The following is a 23,849-nucleotide window of genomic DNA, read 5'->3' on the forward strand; positions in this document are numbered from 1 at the left end:
TAAAAAAAGTAAAAAATTAAATTGTATTTCTTTCGTTTCGAAATAAATGAATTATTAAGATATTTATTGGTGTTTTAAAATAAGTAAATTATTAAATTTTTTTAAATTTGTCCTTATAATTTGACAATTAATTAACTTTTATAAAAATATTACAAGATCAATTTTTTTTGATAAAAATAAAAAATTATATTAAATTTATATTTATATATTAAAATTTAATAATTCATTTATTATAAAACGGTAGGAGCCTTTGAGATCAGATATTTTGGAGTGCCAAAAAAAAAAAAAAAAACTCTATATATTGTACCAACCAGCCATCAAAGATTCACACTAACAATACAAACTAGTAAAGGAAGAAACGAGTAGTGAGCTTAGCTAAGAGAGAAGATGGTGTTGATTGATAAACTTTGGGATGATGTTATGGCTGGTCCCAGCCCTGATAAAGGCCTAGGCAAACTCCGAAAGAGCCTCTCTGTTCATACTGGTACTCCCGATTCCCCCTAAAGCATATCTAAATCCACTTGTTAAATTATGTTCTATGCATATGATATTTAGGGGAAATAAAAAAAAAAAAAAACTGAAAAACACTCTGTTCTCATTAAGATCCTCATATATAAGTAAGAGTAAGGCTACTAGAAGATCCAGTACTAACTTTATTTTCTGAATTGAGCTCGTGTGTATGTTTAAATTTCTGAAGATCCAGTGTTATGTTTATGCATGATGTTCAGGGGATAAAAATGAAAAACACTCTGTTCTAATTAATTTCGCATTAATAAATATAAGAAAAATTAAATGTGGTAATCGATGAAGATCCGGTACTAACTTAAATTTCTGATTGATCTTGTATATATGTTTAATTTTATGAAGATCCAGTGTTATGTTGTATGCATCATACTCACGGGGGTGGGGGGAAATAGATAGAGAACACTCTGTTCTAAAGCTAGTAGTATATGTAGAAAGATGTAAAATTGATGAAGATGTAGTACTAATTAACTTAAATTTTTTGAATTGATCTTGTATATATATTTAATTTATGGTGAAGGTGGGCAATCATCAGGAGAAGGATCTAGCAAGTACCAGAGGTCTCTGTCGATGTCGGCGACTCCGCCGACGCCAGGTACGCCGGTGACGCCGACAAACACGTCGCCGACGGTACGTAAGGAGAACGTATGGAGGAGTGTGTTTCACCCAGGAAGCAATCTAGCTACCAGGAGGATTGGTGCTGAGGTGTTTGATAAGCCTTCTCACCCTAATGCTCCCACTGTTTATGACTGGTAAGTTTTAACTCCATACAGATCATAATAGCATAGCATAAATTAACTTTTAATTTGTTTAATTTAATTACTGGTCGAAGGGTGATACGAAAAGTTAAGTGGTGCAAATGTTATTATAACTGTTATTATGAGTGTGTTGTTTGATTTTTGATGGCAGGCTGTACAGTGGGAACACCAGATCTAAGCATCATGAGAAGAGCTGAGAGCTTTTGGGTGGCTAAAGAAGCATCATGATCTTGAAAATCTGCATGTAAATAGTGTTTTTCTTTTTCTGCGAGTTGCTTCGTTAATGAAGTATGGGTTGCTGGACTTTTATGTTTGTTTGTGAATATAGTACTATGTTTTTTCTATTGGGTATTAAGTTGTCGTGTGTTGTAAATTGAGTTTTCCGAGCTAACTTATAAGAAAGCTTTAATGGCCGTCAGTGGTTTTCCAGTTACAAGTGAAGTTGTTACTATTACTCTACTGATGGTGGTAGACCAGTGGCTCGATTTTGTTAGCTAAAATTAAATATCTGAAATAAATATTGTGATGTTTTTGTTTGTTAGTGTATGTGGTGGTCAAGTGTGATCATCGTTTTGAAAGTTCATACTTATCTTGTTTCAATTAAGTAACATAATTAAATGAAACTTGGCAGTGGAGTGGCGATAACATATGTGGGCCTGTCCTGAATAAATGAAACTTGGCAGTGGCTTATTGCCCACTCTAGCTAGTGATAACATATGTGGGCCTGTCCTGAATGTTACCTGATTTGACGTGTTGAAAATAAGAGATAAAATTGTAAAGTAATGCAAAGGCTGTTACTGTGTTGAGAAATGAGAGATTGAATTTCTAACAACTAAAGGATCGTTTGGTTGGGAAATTGTGATTTTGGGATAATTAATATTGAGATTATTTGAAATAATTTATTTTATCGTATATATGGAATAAGTTATTCCATTATTATGTATCTCACTATTGATTAATTCTTCCAATTAAATATGGGATAAATTTATTTCATCGTATATATGAAATAAGTTATTTCATCACTATAGTATAAATGGTGAAGTATTTTATTTTAAAATTATTTATCTCTTAAATTATTTATATCTAACATCAAACGATCCTTAAAAGGATAGAGATATTTTCTTCGGCAGACCCGAGAAAAGGAAAAGATAAATGGTTTAAGTATATTAAATTTGTTGAAATTTCACTTTGGATTCTTTAATTTAGATTTGTACCTATTATGTATCTAATTCATTCAAAATTTGATTCATTTAAGTTTATTTTTATTCACGTGATGTCGCGTGGTATTCACTCATTGTGGACACATGAATAAATTTTATATAATATTTTATTTTTATTTTTTGAAAATTTTATTTAATAAAAAGAAAAGATATATTTTCCCCTTGAATTTTTCCTCCTAACTCACTATAACACTTAAACTTAACTTTCGTTTATTTATCTCTCTTAACATCTTTAAATCGAATTATTTCACCCTTTTAACAGCCTAATCCAAGTCAAAGCTGGATATTGTTAAGCACGTGCCTTTTGATTGGTTAATGTTATAATTCGATCTTTTCTCGTTTATAATCCGATCCACTTTAATCAAATACTCGAAAACCTAAAAAATAATCTATTTCAGCTTTTTCTCTAAAACCTCTCTATTTCAGTCGATTTGACTCAAATTCAGTCGGTTTCACATGATTTCACTTCAAATGGTTTTTTATGAAATTCATGGTTACTACGATGAAATTTGACTACTCCAATAATTATTAAGATTGTTTTACTTTGATATTAGAATTTTTGCCATGAATAATTCTAAGCTACTATCTTTTTTATTTTTCTTCAGATTAACCATGAATGTTGTGTATGTTATATTGAGGTTTCACCATGGAGGTAAATTATAACAAAAATCGAGTATTAAGTATCAGGTACTGTTACTGACTGTTTCAATGTGGATGTAGACAGACTTTCTTACTTTGAATTTATTAATATCGTAAAGAAAATTAGGTATAATTGTTCCTCGTGTATTGTTTATCTCAGACCTCTAAAAAAAAAATTAATAATAGTAATATGTGATAGGGATATTTTAGGTATTTTACCTCTACTTAGAAATGGAGATGTTATTGAGTTATATTTGACACATTTAGTTGATGTGGCAAATGTGGTCCCATCTATTGAGTATGACTCTCATGTAGGAGGAGAATCTTGTCCTGATTTTTATAAAGAGTTAAGTGAAGACTTAGGGGCTGTGATGATTTAGAGTTTGAAGAGGACTTTGTAGAAGCTGCAATATCTTATGAACGTACTTTTACTAAAAATTTGAGTGATTATGGTACTACAGATAGGGGTGAAGACCTAGATGGTGGTGGTGATGTTTCTTTTATTGGTAAGGACTTAGGTGGTTGTGGTGGTGGTGTTTTTGCTATTAGTGGTGGCTTGGGTGATGGTGGTGTTGTTGCTAGGGGTGAGAACTTAGGTGGTGGTAGGAGTGATGATTTGGGTAGTGTAAATGGTGTTTCTGCTACTAGTGAGAATTTGGATAGTGTTTCTGCTGTTATTAATCAGAAGTTAGATGACACTGCTTTTGTTACTGCAACAGATGTCCCAATTATTCCATCAGATTGGGAAAGTGAAAGTGATGTTAATGAAAAATCAGATTATTGTGATTTCTTTGATGAAGGTGGAGATGATGAGTATGGTAGTGATGTTCATGAGGAGGTAAGAATTTTGAGGGAATAAAAGAGGGCCGCCAAAAAAAATTGATTTGATGAAATCAAAAAGAGAAAAAAACAAGAGCCTAAAGCAAGAGGTGTTAGCTTAGGTAAAAAGAGAGTGGATGTGGGATATGATGTAATTTTATCCAAGAAAAAAAATAGTATAGAGGGCAAGATAGCTGGAGATGAGACATATATTGATTCAAATGATGAGGTAAGTTTTAAAATAGATTCTGATCAGGATATTTATGGGAATGCTGAGGTTGAACAGCCTGCTAGAAGAGAAGGAAAAGTAAGGAGAGCAAAAGAAATTATAAGAAGATTATGCTTGATCCTACTTGTAAATTAATAGTTTGAGAGCTTGGACTTTGTTTTGCAAATGTTGGAGAGTTTAGAAAAGCTCTTACTAGATATGTTGTTCAAGAACATGTAGAGCTAAATAAGTTTGTGAATGAATAAAAAAGGGTTAAGAGTAAAGTGTGTAGATGGTTGTCCATGATTGTTATTTGCAAGCATTGATTCTAGGAGTACATATTTTCTAGTTAAGAAGTACATTTCAGTCCACAAATGTAATGCCACAACAAAGAATGAATTGGTGAATTCTAAGTATTTAGCAGAAAGGTATATGGACAGAATAACATCAGAACCTAGAATTAGAGTTTTTCAGATTTAAGAGTTAGTAAAAAATTATTTAAAGGTATATATAGGGAGGATTGTAGCAAGAAAAGTTAGAAACATTGTGTTGAAGCAAATTATGGGTGATCATACGGAGGAGTTCAAAAGAATTTTGGATTATAGGAATGATCTTTTAAAGATTAATCCAGGTAATCCAGGTAATACATGTGTAGTGAGGCTTAGTGAAGAAACTTTTGAAGGTGAAAGAAACAGTTCCAATTTTTTCACATATGTTTTGATGCTTTGAAGAGAGCATTCAAAGATGGTGCCAGGAAATGTATTGGGTTTGATGGTTGTTTTTGGAAAGGTGTTTGTAAGGGTCAATTACTTGTAGCTGTTTGTAAGGATCGGAATAACCAGATGCTACCACTAGCTTGGGTAGTGGTTAAAGTTGAAAACAAATTCACTCGAAAATGATTTGTTAGACTTCTGAAAAATGATCTTGAACTGGTAGATGGGTCTGAAGTGATTACTATTACTGATATGCAGAAGGTAACCTCATATATTTTCTCTTATTCATTTTCTGAATTTTTTTTTTGGACCTGTTTCATCCTTATGTCAATTGATATATTTTATTTTGTTTGAGGGTCTTGACGGTGCAATTTCAAATTTGCTCTCAAATGCAGAGCAAAGAATGTGTGCTAGACATGTTCTAGCCACTAGTCTAAGAATTGAAGAGGTATTGAAAGAAGAAACTATTTTTGGAAGTGAGCCAAATCTACATATGAGCAAGAATTGAGAAGAAATTTAGAACATATGGAGATGTTAGGAGATAAAATTTGTAGAAATCTTCTGTGGTACAACATAGAAAGGTGGTCTAAGGTTTACTTCAAATATCACAGTTATTGTGATAGTGTTGACAATAACATGGTTGAAAGCTTCAACTCATGGATACTAGGGGCAAAATACAAGACTATCATATCAATGCTTGAGGAAATAAGGGTTAAGGTGATGAGAAGAATAGGACAATTGAGACAGTTTTCTGAAACATGAATTACTGATATTTCTCCTATTGCACTAAAAGTGTTGCAAGAGAACACATCAAAAGCAATGAAGTGTACTCTTGAGTGGAATGGTGAATTTGATTTTGAAGTTAAGGATAGATGGAGAAATACTTTTATAGTGAATTTGAGGGATAATACTTGTACACGTAGGTCTTGGATGTTTAAAGGTATACCTTGTTGTCATGCCATAGCTGCACTACACTTTAGAAGGTTAGAACCTATTAACTATGTTACTCATTGGTATACTAAGGAAACTTACCTCAAAACTTATAGTTACTTCATTCAGTCTGTTACTGGTATGAAAATGTGACCCAAGTCAACCGATCTTTCTGTTATACCACCTACAATAAGAAAGCTTCCAGGCAAACTCAGTAAATCTAAAAAAAAAACAGAATGAAAACAGGACTGAAAAGTTATCAAAGAGGGGTGTTGAGATGACCTGCAGCACATGTCACAACAAGGGTCATAATAAAAAGAGTTGTTCATTGAATTCAAGTTCCACTAGAACTAGTGTGGCTTCTTCTTCAGCAGCACCAAGCACAAGTAAAAGAAGAGGAAGACCAAAAAAATCTACAAAGGTAACATTTTACTTGTAATTTACTAGTATTTTAATTCTCTTTTATTTGCTTTAATTTTTTTCTCTCATTATATTTTTTCTTATGTATTGTAGGCTGCTGCAGCAACAGCAGCTACTGGTAGAGACAAAAGGATCACCTGCAGCAACTGCTGTTGCTGCTGTGGGTGTTGATAGAGAAAAAAAAACTGCAACTTGTGTTGTTGATAGAGCTATTGGTAGAGGTAGAGAAACTGGTGCTGCAGTTGTTGGTAGAACTGGTAGAGGTAGAGGAGCTGGTGTTGCAGTTATTGGTGGAGTTGGTAGAGGTAAAGAAATTGGTGCTGCAGTTGTTGGTGGAGCAGGTAGAGGTAGAACAACTGGTGCTGTAGTTGTGGGTGAAACTAGTAGAGGTAGAGGAGCTGGTGTTGGTGATTGTACTGGTACATCAAGAGGAGATGGTGTCACTGGTGCTAGCAAAGGTAGAGGGATACCTTATGAAAGACCTAGGATGGTTGGAATGGGGGTGCTTCATACAGAGAGTGGCTTTAAAGTCCTCAATGTAAGTTAAAATGTCCTGATTATGTTTGTCTAATTTAAAGTAAACCTTTTTCAAGTCTTTAGTTAAATTTGTTCTTTTTTATTTTTATCAGCCTGAAATGCCTATGAACTCCACCATAATAACTGAAAATCTTGGACATCACAAACCAACCTCAGGTGTGAAATGAAAAGGAAAGAAAGTTGTTACCCAACAAGGACTCGAAGACATAAGAGCACAAAAAAGAATGAGGACAAGGTTAAATGTTGCTAAACTGAATAATCTAAGCCAAACAAGTTCAACAACCTTCCAGTAGAAGCCTGATTATGTTTTTCTCTTTCTGTATTGATGGTGTGTAATGAAATAGTAGTGATTTTAACTTAGCTAGTAGTTCAATTGTGGTGACTTCAACTATGCAGCTGTGACTGCACTAATTTGACATATTTTGAAAACAATGATGCAGTAGTGACTGTATTTTTGGCTAATATTTCTGTTGAAATATCAGCAGTTGTGACTGCATTTTTTTGGCTAATGTTTCTGTTGAAATATCAGCAGTTGTTACTGCATTTATAATATGTTATGCCTACAGTATTTGGACATTTTACAACTTCAAATTGCAATTTGTTGTCTGCACTTATTTTTTGGGTACTAAATGATTCAAATATAATCAATTTAACTATAAATACTCAAAAAAACGCAAAATAAGTTAGTTGCACCATTACAAAAGATAAACAAACATGATTCACTTCATCTAGCAACCTTTCTCTTCTTCATATATATAAGAGAATCCAAATACAAAAGAAGTTGCACTACTCTAACATAATAATTTACAACACGTCATATAACAACAACGTAGTGGTAAAGTAACCTCATTGAACCATTTTTCATATAGAGCATCCCAACCAAATAGATTAAAGCTATTACTAATATACAACAAAAAAACACAACAAAGAAGTGAGTATTATTTCTAGTCCTTCCTTTAGTTATTCGTCTCCAATTCTTTTCTTTCTCCTTGATTTTTTAAATCTCTTCTTTCAACTTCTCCAATTTCATATTAATCCCATTATCATCGTGTTTTGATTCTTTTGGTTTGTCAACTTCTTCTGAATCTTTCTTGATTGATTTGCTCAATCCAATCAATTTCTCAACTTCATTGAAACAACAAGATTCAACTACATTCTCGAGCTCACCTAGTTTTTCTATTAGTTTAGGAATCACATATTTGGACCTCGGATCAATGTCTTCTGAATCCCTCCAATGCCAAAAATCGCAAGATCTTAGACCCTTCAATGGTAATCAATTCTATCAAAATAACAAGAGAAAATGCAAAATTTGATACTTACCCCATAATAAGGACATGACCAATATCTTCTATCGGGATTACTTGAAGTTCAAGATGTCTTCAAATGCAACAAAATTCCGTGATTACAATGAATAACTTGCTTCAAAGCAGAATCATTTTCCTCCATACATAGTTTACTCAAGTTAACTGACTTCATTATTGTGTGCTACAAGAAATTTATTTCAACAAATAAGATAAAGAGTAATTTAGAAGAAAAAAATTAAAGGACACAAAGTAATTCAGAAATTCATTTTGAAAGTAATTCCTAATAAAACATAGACAAAGTAACGAATGAGATTATACCTTAATACGAAAAGAGACGAAGCTAAAATCAATTTGATTTTATGTTTTTAAATCCCAAATTTATGCGGATTAATACAAATCAAGAGAAAGTAATTTTATTATTTGCATCACTTTCATGATTTGAAGAAATTTGGACTGAAGATGAAGAAGGAGAGGATAAATTAGGGTTTCTTTTATAGAAAAATAGATATAACCATTAGGAGGGTTCAAACGGGTATTTAAAAGAAAGAGAAAATAATTTAAAAAGAAAAAAATGAGTTTTTACGCGTTCAACATCGCTTGTTTATACGCGGGCCGTTAAGGGGTTGAAATAATTCACTTTAAAGATGTTAAGGGGGGTATATAAACGGAAGTTAAGTTTAAGTGCTAAAGTGAATTGGGAGGACAATTTCAGGGGGGAAAAGATGTCTTTTCTCTTTAATAAATAATAATTTATTAATAAAAAAATAAAAGAGAAGCACCCAAAACCCATGTTGTCTATCTTCTTCACCCTATTTTCTTGATTTTAAAGCAGTTTGGAACCTATAAAAAAATTATAAAGAGAATAATTTTATAACTCAATAAATATTCTCTCCGTCTTCATTAATATAAGTAAACTTAACAGTTCATGAATCACTCCTACTGTTTATTTCTCCGCTTGATCACTATTCGGGAGTCAAATAAATGTAAGATAAATTTTGTCACTCCTCAATCTAATTTTTCACCTTTTTATGCAAATCAAATCCTCTTGAAAATTCATTGAATACCTTATAAGCACTCTCCCCTCCCCCCCAACCCCCCGATCCTCACTTTCCATCTTTTTCTTCATCACAGAAAAACTAAATCATTCTTTCATTTAACTAACTCAAATGCAAATACCTCACACAAGCATTAAAATCCTTAAAATGTATTTTTTTACAAATTTAAAAATACTCAAAAAATCCAGGTAAAAAACTTAACAAATAATCATGAGGCAAATTCAAATCAAATTTAAACTTATCAATAATATAATAAAAAAGCTTTTGCGCTCTCAATAAATATAAAAAAAATCACCTATAAAGAACGAAACAAATTCAAAAAGAAGAGAAAAGGAAAAGCAAATGAAGGACAAAGAAGGAGGGGGTGGGGGGTCGTTTTTCTTTTTCTTTTTGTTAATCTAGATGTACTAATTAAAATTTGATAAAGAAGATAGAGTAAAGAAGCTGATGGCTTAACATTTTTTCTCTTTTTTCTTTAAAAGAAATGTGGAGATACAAAATATACACAATTCAGAGATGACAAGGCCCAATACATAGTGTTACAACTCAGATAATTATTTTCATGTTTTGTATGTTTTGTGTATATGGGCCTATGCATACCGGCCCACTTTGATTGTTTCACGTATGTACATAAGGACATGATATTTTGTAGTTTTGGACAGATAAGAAAATGATTCAGCTATCTAGAAGGATCCATTGACCTTCTCTTTTTCTCTCTCTAGAATTTCCCTTTTTCTCAATAGTTTCTGGGTTTGCTTCATGGCTTTCGCCATGGTTGTTTGTTGATGGAAGCTTCACATGGTATCAGAGAAGAAATCAACGTTCTCTGGGCTTGCTTCCGATTCTACCCTCATCACATATCTCTCAGATTTCCTTATTTTTCTTCGATTGTTAATGTGATAGGTTCCATTAGGTGATTTTTTTCACTGGTGTGATCTTGTTTGCACTTGGTGTTGCGATTTCTAGCATTTCACGGTGGTTCGTCGGTTTTGGTTGCTCAAGGCCCTTACTTCTTTCGATTGTTGAAGAAGCTTGGTATTGTATCTCACTTCTTCATCTGCTTTTGTTGCGTCTGTACTTAGTTGTTGGTCACTACTTCGTCGTAGTTGATTTGGAATAATTTAGCCATGACTTCAACACCAGTTAATACTACTGATGGTTTTGCTCTATTTACTCTCGATATTTCACACCCTTTCTATCTCCATCTATCGGACAATCCGGGTTGTCAACTTGTGGTTGTGCCCTTCGATGGTAATAGATTTGTAACATGGAGGAGTAACATGTTAACCTCCTTGTCGGCCAAAAATAAGCTGGGAGTAATTGATGGTAGAATACCTAGATCGGTCCCCAATTCTCCCTACTTTCCTTATTGGGAGAGATGTAATGACATGATCAAAGCATGGATTACAAATTTTGTATCGCGGGAGATTGGTACTAGTGTTATTTGTCTTAAAACTGCTAAAGAGGTATGGGATGACATAAACCTGCGATTTGGTAGCTCAAATAGCTCCAAGTATATTCAGTTGCAGAGGGAAATTTCTTCCCTCACTCAAGGGTCATCTGACATAGCAACATATTTCACTAGACTTAGGAATTTATGGGATGAATTAAACAGTGCTTATGTTGGACCAAATTGCACGTGTGGTGATTTAGGAAACTTCATAGAAGATCAACAACTATTCCAATTTCTAAGTGGGTTAAATGAGTCCTATTCCACTGTCAAGAGTAACATCCTAATGATGAACCCTCTTCCCTCAACCAGTAGAGCTTACTCTCTTTTGCAATAAGATGAGATTCAAAAAGAAATCCCTCATACTAACAACAACTTCTCTGGTGATGCTGCTTCTTTTATATCCCCCAACCATTCAACACACAATTATTCATATTACTCTTCATCTAGAGTCCCTTATCCGAAAGGGAATATTAACTCCTAAAATTCTAACAGACCCTTCCCTCAGAAGGTGAACTTTGAATCAAAAAGAGGAACAGGTGGTGGTAGTTTCACTCCAGGTCCTCCAGGTTCTTCTGGTCTATTTTGCAAATATTCTAAGAAAACCAACCATACTGTGGACAAGTGCCACAAATTATTTGGTTATCCACCGGACTATATGTTCAACAAGTCAAGGAAATTAGTTTCCTGTGTTCAGACTACTGCTGTGCCCTCTGGCTACAATCCACCTGAGACTCCAACTGTAACCTCTACTTATCTTCCTATGGATTCAACTCTACCTCTCTTTCACATAGGTTCAGTCCGGAGAAATATGATCACCTTCTAACTTTGTTTAATCAGGCCAAAATTTCTCCTCGATATAGTTTTGGGTCTGATTGTTCTGAGGATTCAGCTTTTACACATTTTGCTGGGGATTCTGCTTTTACTAGCTTTGAAGGTTTATTTTCTGCCTATGCTGAAAATTTTGTAGGTTCATGTATGGATAATTCACCACGTCCAGGTACACATCCTTGGATCTTATACTCGGGAGCAACAAACCACATGACTACACATAAACACCTCCCACATAACTTGTTACCTCTTCCCAAACCTTACCTAGTCACCCTTCCAAATGGATAAAAAATGAAAGTTATGTCTACTGGGTCACTATATCTCAGACATGACATCATTTTACCCAATGTATTGCTAGTTCCCTCATTCTATTTCAACCTTATATCCTTGCATCAACTCATCTCTCAACTAAATTGTGTTGCCTATCTCACTAAACTTCAATGTTACCTGCAAGGGCCCTTCTCTGAAAAGGCCACTGGCAATTGGTAAGGCTATTGGGAGACTGTACTATTTTCAACCAGATGTCGAGCTGTTTCCCAGCACATGCAGTGTCCCTACAGTTTCTAGTTCACTTGGAACTCAAATTCCTATTACCCTTTTCCCTTTACATTCTGCCAGTAATAATGTTTCTAGTGTTTCTAATTCTAATACTTCTAAATGTACTAGTTTTCATTCTACTGTTAATTCACTGCATTACATGCCTAGTTGTAATGAATCTGGTTTGACCAAGTGGGACATATACTGGCATCAAAGACTAGGGCATATGACCTTTAGCAAAATGAAACATATTTCTTCCATATCTCATTTTCTTTCTTCTCAACAATCTTTTATTTGTCCCATTTGTCTTTTAGCCAGACAACAGAGATTACATTTTCCTGATAGCTCCATAAATTTACTATTCCTTTCCAATTAGAACATGTGGACATTTGGGGACCATATAACACTAAAACCTATTCGGGTTTCATATATTTTCTGACTTTGGTAGATGACTATACTAGTCACTTGGACTCACCTAATTTCTTGTAAAAGAAATGCATTTGCTATACTCAAGGCATTTGTCTCTATGGTTTCTGTTCATTTTCATTTCAAAGTTCAAACTTTCAGATCTGACAACGCCTTTGAACTTGGTAACAGTGCTGAAATTTCTGCATTTTTTTCTACCCAAGGTATTCTACACCAAACAACTGTACCTTATACACCGCAATAAAATGGTGTTGTAGAAAGGAAGCACAAACACTTTTTAGAAGTTTCTAGAGCCCTGTTCTTTCAGTCTCACCTACCTTTGAAATACTGGGGTGATTATGTCCTTACTGCAACATACACCATAAATAGAATGCCTTCTCTTATTTTGAATAATTCCTCTCCTTTTGAAAGACTTCACAAGCACCCCTCCGAGTTATTTTCACCTCAAAACCTTTGGCTGCTTATGTTTTGCCACTACCCCTAAGGTAGGGAGGGATAAGTTTCAACCAAGATCACTTCTTTGCATCTTCCTTGGTTATCCTTGTGGTAAAAAGGGTTACAAGTTACTCAACCTCTCCAATAACTCTATCTTGTTTTCCAGGGATGTTATTTTCTATGAGCATATATTTCCCTATCAATCTACTCATTCCCATTCTATATTCCCTCTTGATAATTCCTTTCCTTTTACAGACCTTGGTTCTATTCCTTCTCTATCACCTTCTAATAATAATACAGATCTGTCTTACCCTAATACTCCTCCCACATCTACTACAAATGATATTCTTTCTGTCATTATTTCTCTCAGAGGATCCACTAGACCAACCCATCTACCTTCTTATCTTAACGAATACATTTGTTCTTCCGTTTCTATGCCATCCATGATATCTACAAATGTGGTCCATACACAGGAACCTCAATTTTGTCAACATCCTGCTTGGCAGGATGCTATGCTAAAAGAATTTCAGGCCATTAAGGCCAATCATACTTGGGACATTGTCCCTTTTTCTCCTCACAAGAAAGTCATTCCTTGCAAATGGGTTTATAAGATTAAACAGAGGGCTGATGGATCTATTGAGAGGTATAAAACTAGGCTTGTCATTCGAGGTGATACACAGATAGAGGGAATTGATTTTACTGACACCTTCTCGCCAGTGGTCAAGCTCACCACTGTTAAGTGTTTACTTACTCTTGTATTAAAAGAGGTTAGACAGTGTTTCAGTTATACGTCAACAATGCTTTTCTTCATGGTGATATTCATGAAGAGGTCTATATGAATATTCCCCTCGGACTTGAGGTTTCTGCCCCTACGTCTTCTGCTCCATTAGTTTGTAGACTGAGAAAGTTTCTTTATGGGCATAGACAAGCCTCTAGGCAGTGGTTCTCCAAATTATCTGAGGCTTTGCTTTCTCGGGGATATTCCTCTAGTAAAAATGATTATTCTCTATTCACTAAACAATCAGGTTCATCCCTCATTGTGCCTGTTGTTTATGTTGATGATATGCTCCTAGCTGGTGATGATCTTACTGAATTGACTTCTCTCAAACAATTTTTGGATGCTCAATTCAAAATTAAGGACTTGGGCCATGTACATTATTTCCTTGGTCTTGAAAATTCTACTCATCCTCAATGTTATCTTACGAACCAACATAAGTATCTTACTGATTTACTTACTGAATCCAACTGTCAGCACTATTCAACCGTTTCTACACCTCCTGATCCTTCTATGAAACTGTTTATGGATCACTTGCTAATCTCAGCATTTACAGAAGGCTTGTAGGAAAATTGAATTTTCTTCAACACACGAGACCTGACATTGCATTTTTCGTTCAGCATTTAAGTCAGTTCCTACAACATCCTCAGGAACCCCACTTGCTGGCAGGCTTACATGTTTTGAGATATCTATCCAGACATCCATCTCAAGGCATATTGCTTTCTAATTCTGATGATTTTTCTTTCCAAGACTTCTCTGATTCTGACTGGGCGGCCTGTTCTATTTCCAGAAAGAGTGTCTCCGGATATTATATTTTGCTTGGTGGTAGCCCTGTCTCTTAGAAAAGTAAAAAACAGCCCACTATCTCTTTATACTCTGCCTCATAGAGCTCTGCAAAGGGTTGTTGTTGAAATAGCTTGGCTGGTTCGATTGTTGGGTGACCTTGGTCTTTATATCACTCATCCCATCGCTGTATTTTGTGATAGCCAGGCCTCTTTACATATTGCAAAGAATCCGGTGTTTCATGAACGTACCAAGCACATTGAAATCGATTGTCATTATGTTCGTGAATGTCTTAATAATGCTCTTATCTCTCCTCACTTTGTTTCCAGTGGTAACCAGCTAGCAGATGTTATGACTAAGGCTTTCATTGGTCCTTCTCATCATTCTCTCTTGCTCAAGCTCGGAGTGTCATCACCCTCCAGCTTGAGGGGGGCTGTGGAGATACAGAATAGACCCAATCCAGAGATGACAAGGCCCAATACATAGTATTACAGCTCAGATAATTGTTTTCATGTTTTGTATGTTTTGTGTATATGGGCCTATGCATACCCAGCCCACTTTGATTGTTTTACGTATGTACATAAGGACATGATATTTTGTAGTTCTTGGACAGATAAGAAAATGATTCAGATATCTAGAAGGATCCATTGACCTTCTCTTTCTCTCTCTCTAGAATTGCCCTTTTTCTCAATAGTTTCTGGGTTTGCTTCATCGCTTTCGCCATGGTTGTTTGTTGATGAAAGCTTCACAAGAAAAAGTTTTAATTTTTTTTCTTATGTTGCTATGTATTACTATAATTTAAAATAATTTTTTTTGACTCACTTGACATGTGTTATTATTTAATTCGTTAAATTATCTCGTCATCATGAGTGTAACGCACTTATTTTATAATTATAGCTCAAATAAAATATCAAAACAAATTTAAATTCTATCTATGACTTAAGCAAAAATAAATTTATCAGAATCCTCCGTTCCACGAAAAACCAGTAAACCACACTCCTACCTTTCCCTTTTAAACTATTCAATTCACAAATGAAGGGAAAAGAAATCTGAAAGGAAATGGAAAAGAAATCTAAAAAGATTTCATTTCCACTCTCAAAGGTCAAATAAGGCAAAGAGAATTCGCTGATCAACATGGACATTGATTCACCATCTACTACGGGCTTCGTAAACGAGGTGGGGGTAATATGCCCAAAGATTATCCTAAAAATTAGAAACCAATTTTTCAGAGTAAAAACAATCCTTTTGCAAAAGGGTGGTTGCCCAAACAAAAGTTTCAATAAGCATCTTCCCCCCAAAGCATGATTTTAGAAATCAATCAGCAGATGTTTTGGGATTGTAACACCTTTAAGCAAGAAGCAGAAGGATGATTACATGCTGGTAGAATATGAGAGAAGCAGCACCATTCTTCTTTTAAAAGTTGATGCACAAGCCAACATCATGGCTAGTTAACGCTATAATATTAGTCACTTGGATCACACTACACGAAATGAGTCCATAAAAGGTAAATAGATCATCACACTAATGTGTTCGTAAACACTTCAAGGTGTAAATAAATCATTACACTATTTTGTTCATAACCACTTCAAGGTGAATAAACGTCGAGTCGTAGCTGGATGGGGGTGGGGAACCTTTCCTGAATAATGAACTACATACAGCTTACTGATCTAATTACTTTCTATATGGATTTACAGAGAACTCCATGCCCCAGTTGAAACTAAACTTCTTATCGAGTATTATATTCTGTGTATAGCCAAAATTACATGATCACCTCCTTCCCTTCATCATGGTCTGTCCCATTCTTTGATTTTCGTCGATATGCCAAGACCTGAAAGACAGCAAGTTAGCTACGCTCAAGATAAATCCAAGGAAGGATGGGAATTAATAGAAGAATGTGTATTCAGGATCAGTGTGTGCTGTTTAAAGGACAACTCAATAGAATGCATCAGTTAGACTATCAAATATAAGATTGTCAGACATTTCTGGAATAGTACATATGGTTAAAGGGCGCTCACCAGATTACGCTGGTTAAAACCACATCCCTCTTGGATTTCCCCCAATGTTTGATGCTCCTTCACTGTATGGATTTCAAATTTAGAAGGATCTCCAACATTGGGTTTGGAAATGGCAACGAGATCAAAACTTGAAGGGTTGTCAGCGGGGTTTATCTCTTTTATCAGCACTATGTCTATTTCGCCGACTTCTACGGAAGTCTGCTGAGCTACATGCTGCATATAGAGTATAAATTCAAACGAAGCATGCAGACATAAATTTGTCTATCTGCAATTTAGGTTTATAAAAGTGTAAAAAGGTTTATGCCCGTAGACTTACCTGGCTTAAATGTTTAACTTCCATAGTTGGCTGGCAGCAAAGATAAGGTCGTTGTAAACTTGGTATATCCTCTTCGGACAAGGAAACAAGCATAAGGTTGACTTCCAACTGAAAGGGAAAAAAATCCACTTAATTAGAACACTGCAAACCAAACAAAATCTATCTACATAATATCTAAATAAAGCAACAAGCAAATAGCAATAGTGAATATTAGATTATCACAAATGTACAGAACTGATCAGAATATGATATCCTGCAGCCTCAACAACAGAAGAAAAAGGAAAGATCCAATCAATTAGTACTAGTATTGATTTGCTGTACCTTCCCTTGATTTTCATCTGCACGACTTAGAGAATCAATCAGCTTTGAGACTCGACTGTTCCTGGAGACCTTTCCAATGCCTCCACCAAGACTCCCATGCCTGTTGTTACTTCGCATGCCACCTTTTCCCCAGGCTAGAATCTCTGAACAGCGAATAAGTCCACCACATGCACCAAATGATTCTTGGTTTGTTTCTGCATCATTTTCGTCACTGGCTGCTGAGGCCTGAGAAGGCCGTCCTGCCCTCTTTTTGTGCCGCTTTGGTTTGACTCCTATCGAGCGCTCATCGGCAGAGGAAGAATCCTTGCCAACATCATGATTAGCATCTTCCTCCGCATCAGATATCTGGTGGTCAGCACCCTGAAAATTTCTTCTTCCCCTTAAATTCCGATAGCTTCCCTGAGATCTCCTCGCAGCTCTAGCAGTCCGTTTCCTTCCTAACGCTTCAGACTGTCGCTGTAATGTCTGTGCAATTGAAGCTTGTATCTGTTCAAAGAGTAAGAAAACTATGAAGTGGTGAAAGAGGAAAATGAAACTCAAGTAGGCAAGTGATTTGGTTGCCCGTAGACATTCAGAAGCTCAGATCAATGGGTTCTAAAAGATATAAAATATGTAATGACCCATATATTTCCACAGTTCTCTTTGATATTGCACGTGGAATCAGCCACACATACATTACTGGGATGAACTGACGACTTTACAGGAACGAAAAATATCTGCTATTGAAGTCAATAATCTGTATGGAATAATACATCATTGGCACTGAGCTTGGATTGGCTCACCTGCTTATTTCGAGTTTTCTCCTCTTCATGAAAAGCCAATTCCTGAGTGATACACAAAAGAGTTTTAATCCATGTGCCTGAAACAGGTCAATGGTAGACCTTTGCCATGAGTGATCAAGAGTGAAACATAATAGTACCTCCTCTTCGTATTTATCAATATCTGGATATAGATGTGCAATTAGAGCATCATAGTTCGGATCATCTCTCAGAGAACGACGACTAGCACAGTGGGTACGACAAGCAGGACACTCATTGTTCCTAAAATATAGTTGACATACTTAACTGGATAAGCAAACACTTGTTAGTTATCAAGTCTCAACTAATGAAAGATTAAGTTTAGCAGGTACCCCATTCGCATAGACTTGTCAATGCATTCTCTGCAAAAGCGATGTAAGCATTCCATAACTGTTCTGGTCTTTCGTATAATGCCTGCCCATTTCACAGTGGTAAACTGGTAAGCAACAATTGGTATGCATTACAAAAGCAGTGCTTTATCACTACGTTCTAGAGGAGATCTTCAATCATAGTCATATGTAGCTCCTCAAACAGTTCATCAGGGATTAATGTAGCTCTTCTTTTCTTAGTGAATATATGTCAATACCAATTCTGTTTTCTCATATAAGTAATACCTTTCCCCTTATGGCTCCAAGATTGGAACTATGTGTTGCTTAATCAACAGGAAAGAAACATGTACTGAATCCACAGAGTAAATCTCAATTTTGGGGGAAAAAAGAAATATCAATCCTAAATAGGAAATGTAGGCAACTAGACAATAATTCACCTATATCAGTTACTGACAGGAAAGAGAAGTCCCAAAAAACATAATTTCGAGCAGAGACTATGAGGTAGAGAAACTGAAAAGTGGGTTAATTGAACAGAACTATTTACTATATAATAAAAGATAGCAAGGATAAAACCTTGCTTCCCACCAAAATCTCCATTTTATCCACAACTATGTTGCTCAGACTGTCCAAAAATGTTGCTGTAACCCTTACTTTTGGAGGATCCAACAGGCAACGATCAGCATTTTGGAAGAGTTTGAACAATATAGATTCACAACACCTATCAAAATCAGATAGGGAACAAGAATATTCGAACATAGGGCAACCTCAGGGTCACATGCTCAATGAGCCAAGCTTCTCATTTCATCAGACAACAAATATTACAAATTAACATGAAAAAAGAACTATAACAGCTTTTTTTTTTTTTTTTTGGGGGGGGGGGACTTCATCAATAATCCCAGTGCATACTGTCATAACAATTGACTCATAACTCTAGCTAAGAGGCATGTCTCACTCCCAACCTCTACCATGCACACAGCCCATTGTAGGCAGCATAATCATATGCATCATGACTTCCAAAAACCACATAAAGCTGACATGCATTTATGTGGTTCTTTGAAATGTAGTATAGTATCAATAAGGAGGTGTGACACTAAACATATCTTGCTATGACGTACTCTCTTCAGACATCCAATTTTAACAAAATAAAATAATAAAAAAAGTGAAGCAAGAGCAGAGACTCATACCTAAACATATAGGACACTGTACTTCTTTGCGAATTTCTGAAAGTTTCACGGTGATAAATCTGCAGGCAAACAAATGTAAACACAATAGGCAAAATCTAGGATACCCTATATTGAATAAATTAATATTCAAATATTTCTGCTCATTCGGCACAGAATAGAAGTTCATCAGTTCAGAAAAGATGGAGCTCGGTCCAGCCCCCATATGGTGGATTATATGGAGGACGAGGAATTTAAAATGTTTTGAAGACAAGAGCAACTCAATCCATAAGATAAAAACAAGTTGTATTTTACAGTTATATTTTGGGTGTAAACAGGAATGCATAGAAGCTCTAGATCTTCACAAGGCAAATGATACTGCGACATATTATATCCTTAAATCTACAATGTAAGAGGATCTTCTACCATCAAAATCCTTCGCGAACTCAACAAATCTTGAAGAATCAGCTTTAAAGGTATTAATTCTCAAAAGAAGGAATTTTACTTTTCAAAGAAACCCTCGAGTGAAAGAGAGGGTCTGATTCCGGCTACTATATATCCTGATATATACAGCTTAAAAGACTGATGTCATGAAATTAGGAGCAAATAGTATCATATATATTAAAAAAATAAATTATAACCAGAAACGAAGACTGTTTTGATAGGTAAAACGAATAAAACATTATTAGGACTGGGTTTAGCCTGAATGTCTCTGTGCATATGTAACTATTGTCAACTGAACGAAAACCTAGGCTAATGTGTTGGCTCTTCCAACTAGTTTACGCACACAGATCATCGATCTAGCAAAATATGCCTATATTCATCACTATATGGATGATGTATCTTTTAATCCTAGATACTAAGTGTGTAACAGTCAACTTATGGTATGGATCTACTGGAGCAATAAATGGAAAAAATATATGATAATTTAAAGGTTTAAATCCTTTCCTGGCGTAACAAGAAAGTACTTTAATTCGCTTGTAATCAAACCTTCCAATCATTCTCAGCGCATTTAATTTTTCCCACTCTGTTTTGAAAAAATATTCATATGCTTTTTAGAACTTATTTACCTTGAATGACACATTTAATGTGTCCATTAAAAGACGCAAAATCTAGGCTCGACTCTCTTCTATTGATTTGAGAGCATGTTGTCGTAATAAACAAAGAGCAACATCGAGCATGACCATAACTGGACAATCTTTCCTGTTTCTATTAGAGTGCAACCCCACCATTTTGATGTTTCTATTACCAGCTCTTCTAGTAGCTTAGATTGTTATTTACTAGAAAGAGAAACTTAATTACTCGTGCTTATTCAAGTCTAATGTCAGTTATATTATGGAGCATAAAAGAGTATGCACACTTCCTTTAAAAGAAAAACTGCAGCATCCTTCTTCATTTGTTCTCCAAAGGCATGTATTACAAGTTAAAGAGACAACATTTAGACACTTTCTGATTTATAAAAACAACTCAAAGAAAAAGTCAAATTTTAGATTCTCCAGTGTTCCCCTACTTTATATGAAATAATGTGTCTTCAACTCTTAACTTAGGCAAATGGAAAAAACTCAGTGCCACCTCTGCTAGGATTTAAGCCTAGTTCAAAGAATTCACATAGTGCCGGCCTCTGTCAGGATGTAAGCCTAGTTCAAAGAATTCAGATAGTGCCACCTCTGGGATTTAAAACTCAGTTCCCAAAGTTGTTACTCTCACTCCCTGTAAAATGCACAGGTTCCAGAAAGCACAATGCAACACAATTGCCCGGGTTTGGGGGAATTATTATGAATCCAACGAATCAAGGAGGAGTGGAGGACCACGTAATAGAGTCATCAGAAGTTTTATTTTAAGTAGATAAAATTCAAATGAAGTTCCACAAGCAAGTGCACAGTTTCTGCTTAAAAACAAATGGTATTTGATACAGTTTTCAAATTTAAAAATTATTTCTTATTGAGATATACACCTTTTCTTTCTTCCAACAATTAAAGAAAAACAAGAACATGATTTAATTTTTGGATATTAAAGACAAATAAGGAAATACAAGCAGATTTTCTCTAGAAAAGCTAAAAATGCACACATAACATACTTGTTAAGCAGGCGATTTCAAAAAAAAAAAACAGCGAAAAGAAATTTATTGGAAAAAAAAACATGAGGATAAATTAAAATTACATGTTCAGGGTTCATTATTAAGGAAATATGACGAGCGAGATGCTCAATAATTATCCAGGTTCAAGAACAAAACAACTTGGTCAAATTATAGAATAATGTATCACAGCCATAATTTGGACCATGACACAGATATTAATAGCTTAGGTCAAAAGAAAAATGTCATTTCAGAGTCCACTCAACAAACTGCTCATGGGAGGAGTCTCTATATTCTGAGTTCATGCATAAGGAATCACAGAGTAAATTCTTTCAACAAATGTATGAATTAAGAAAGAGAGTCGATTAAAGATTCAAGAGATGTGGAAGAGCAATTTGTGAACCGCAGATTATAGCTGAAACTAGGACAAGATGAATAGAAAGTTCTAAATTATGGAAAATCAAATCTAAAAGTTGAGTTCACGTGTTAGAAGAACTCAATGTGTCAGGAAATATTGTTCCCAAGTCGAGTAGGAAAAAACAAGTAAAGACAAGCACGAATTTTGCAATCTTGACTAACTTAGAGCTAAATTATTTCATCGAGGCTTTGACAGTCATGATCTTCACTGGTACTTTGTAGTTTCATCGATTCAGCCAAAACATTGTCAGAGTAAATAGAAAGCAATATAAATTAATACAAGTTCATGACTCAAATATAAAGTATCTTCTAATAACTCAAGCAGCACATTTCCTCATAATCATACCCAATCAAAGCTGGCCTGCCCTGGCAAATTATAGATTCGACTTGCATCTCGACATGCCAATTGCCACATGCAAGCAAACAACCAGATGCATAAAATAGAGCTGATCAAAATTCAAATTCCCTGACGGTTCGTCCATCATTTCAAACAAATCTAACTAATTACTCCGAAAACTCAAAAAGGATGAAGAAATCAAACCACGTAAAGACAAAGCCGCAGAGCTCCTCTATCAATGTTCATAAGAAGCAAAATACAAACTCAATTACAAAACAAAGCTAGTGGATCTCAACCTATACACCATTTCCAACACTCCACGTGGTCCCAAATCGCACCAGTGACTTCAACGTTACAACAAAAACACTCATATACACATCGTGCATACGTATATATAACACACATTATTCCATCTGAACATACATAAACCCATACAAATGTAAAAGATAGAGAAAGAGCGCATTACTCATCTTTCTCCTCGCCGCTCGAACAAGTAGTTCCATCGGAATCTGAAAGTCAAACACAGAGCAAAACAACACAAACATCACGTTATATAAGTGAAAAAAAAAAACTCGACTACTCACCGCTGAAAATTGTTTATATATACAAATAAAAACCACATGTATTTACAACGCATCTCTATGTATACACGCACCTTCTCCTTCGCCTTCCCCTTCTCCTTCGCTGTCATCGACTTCTTCGTCGTGATTTTGATTACCTTGTAACGAATCATCGTCTTTTTCCTCCGGTGACGGAGGAGTTGGAGAATCTTCGTACGGCCGCTTCTGTGCAGGCATTGAGTATTCAAAGCCGAGAAAGGAGCTCGCCAGCGACGGTGGTGGGCGGTGGTGGCTTTGATGTATGGTGGTGGACTGGGAAGAGAGGTGAAAAATTGAAATAGAAAAATAGCTAGCTTCCTTCACGCTGGCTGCTTATGTACTGTGATATGAAAGAGAAATGTACAAGTGTTAAAGCACGTTGTACATGATTCTATTCGGCAATTTCGCTATAATTACGATTTACGCTGTATAAAAGACAAGGTACAAGAGTTGAAGCACCAAGTACAAGATTCTTTTTTGCGAAATTTTATTTGTTAAGTCTATTGGTCACACTTACTATAAAGCGGAGAAGGCAAGAAATTAAACGGGAAAATCTGGATTTGTTTTTAATTATTACAATTTTGTTATTTGGAATTTTGAAGTTTACCTTAAAGGGTCTTATTGATCCTCCATAATGAATAACTTAATAGGTCCCTTTAATAGTCCATCAAAATAAGATAAGACGCACATTATTTTTACGTCAAAGTATATTACCTTGATTATAGTGAGTAAATTAATAATATAAAATCTACATTAATTAATTATGTTTATGTGAGAAAAAATTATTAATGAGTTAGGTAAGAAAGATTAAGTGGATCTTTTTCTTAACTACGGTCTACATAAATTAATTTATTTTTTTTTAGCTATCTTCACCTTTCCATAAATTTTGAATTAAATTTCAAAAATGTCTTTAAATATTTGTTTGGCCATAAATTTTGAATAAGATTTTAAGAATCTATCCATAAAAATATTTAAATTTCAAAAACTAATCCAAATCATTTTTTCGGTGAAAATTTTACGTTCACACAAAAAAAAAATTAAAATTATTCTAAGTAAATACATGTCCAAATACAACTTTAAAAAATTAAATTTGCAACTCCAATATCTATGCGAATTTTTCTT

General features: G+C 35.0%; 3 protein-coding genes across 4 annotated transcripts; 2 read left to right on the forward strand and 1 right to left on the reverse strand.

Moving 5' to 3' along the window:
- Positions 1–234: 234 nt before the first annotated feature.
- LOC107859358 (dormancy-associated protein 1) lies at positions 235–1,821 on the forward strand. Of its 2 annotated transcripts, none has more exons than XM_016704340.2 (3): positions 235–484; positions 1,043–1,274; positions 1,432–1,821. In XM_016704340.2, exons 1-3 carry the CDS (start codon positions 388–390, stop codon positions 1,475–1,477), a joined length of 375 nt encoding a protein of 124 aa, XP_016559826.1. In that variant the 5' UTR covers positions 235–387; the 3' UTR covers positions 1,478–1,821. The 2 variants fall into 2 exon arrangements, with proteins under 2 accessions (XP_016559826.1, XP_016559827.1); XM_016704341.2 differs by having other exon boundaries at positions 268–484; positions 1,058–1,274.
- A 225-nt stretch (positions 1,822–2,046) lies between these two features.
- On the forward strand, positions 2,047–8,297 carry LOC107861216 (spidroin-1-like). Its single transcript, XM_016706576.2, has 2 exons — positions 2,047–6,767; positions 6,859–8,297. The coding sequence occupies exons 1-2, from the start codon at positions 6,312–6,314 to the stop codon at positions 6,931–6,933; spliced, it is 531 nt and encodes a 176-aa protein (XP_016562062.1). The 5' UTR covers positions 2,047–6,311; the 3' UTR covers positions 6,934–8,297.
- Positions 8,298–15,854: 7,557 nt separating this feature from the next.
- LOC107859359 (putative E3 ubiquitin-protein ligase RING1a) lies at positions 15,855–23,215 on the reverse strand. The gene is made up of 10 exons (XM_016704342.2): positions 22,784–23,215; positions 22,595–22,637; positions 19,325–19,383; positions 18,144–18,225; positions 17,934–18,054; positions 17,797–17,838; positions 17,015–17,500; positions 16,694–16,801; positions 16,378–16,590; positions 15,855–16,190 (listed from the first exon to the last, which is right to left on the reverse strand). Exons 1-10 carry the CDS (start codon positions 22,923–22,925, stop codon positions 16,122–16,124), a joined length of 1,365 nt encoding a protein of 454 aa, XP_016559828.1. The 5' UTR covers positions 22,926–23,215; the 3' UTR covers positions 15,855–16,121.
- Positions 23,216–23,849: the final 634 nt, after the last annotated feature.

Source organism: Capsicum annuum, chromosome 2, assembly GCF_002878395.1.
Source record: "Capsicum annuum cultivar UCD-10X-F1 chromosome 2, UCD10Xv1.1, whole genome shotgun sequence".
NCBI classification, from domain to species: Eukaryota; Viridiplantae; Streptophyta; class Magnoliopsida; order Solanales; family Solanaceae; genus Capsicum; species Capsicum annuum.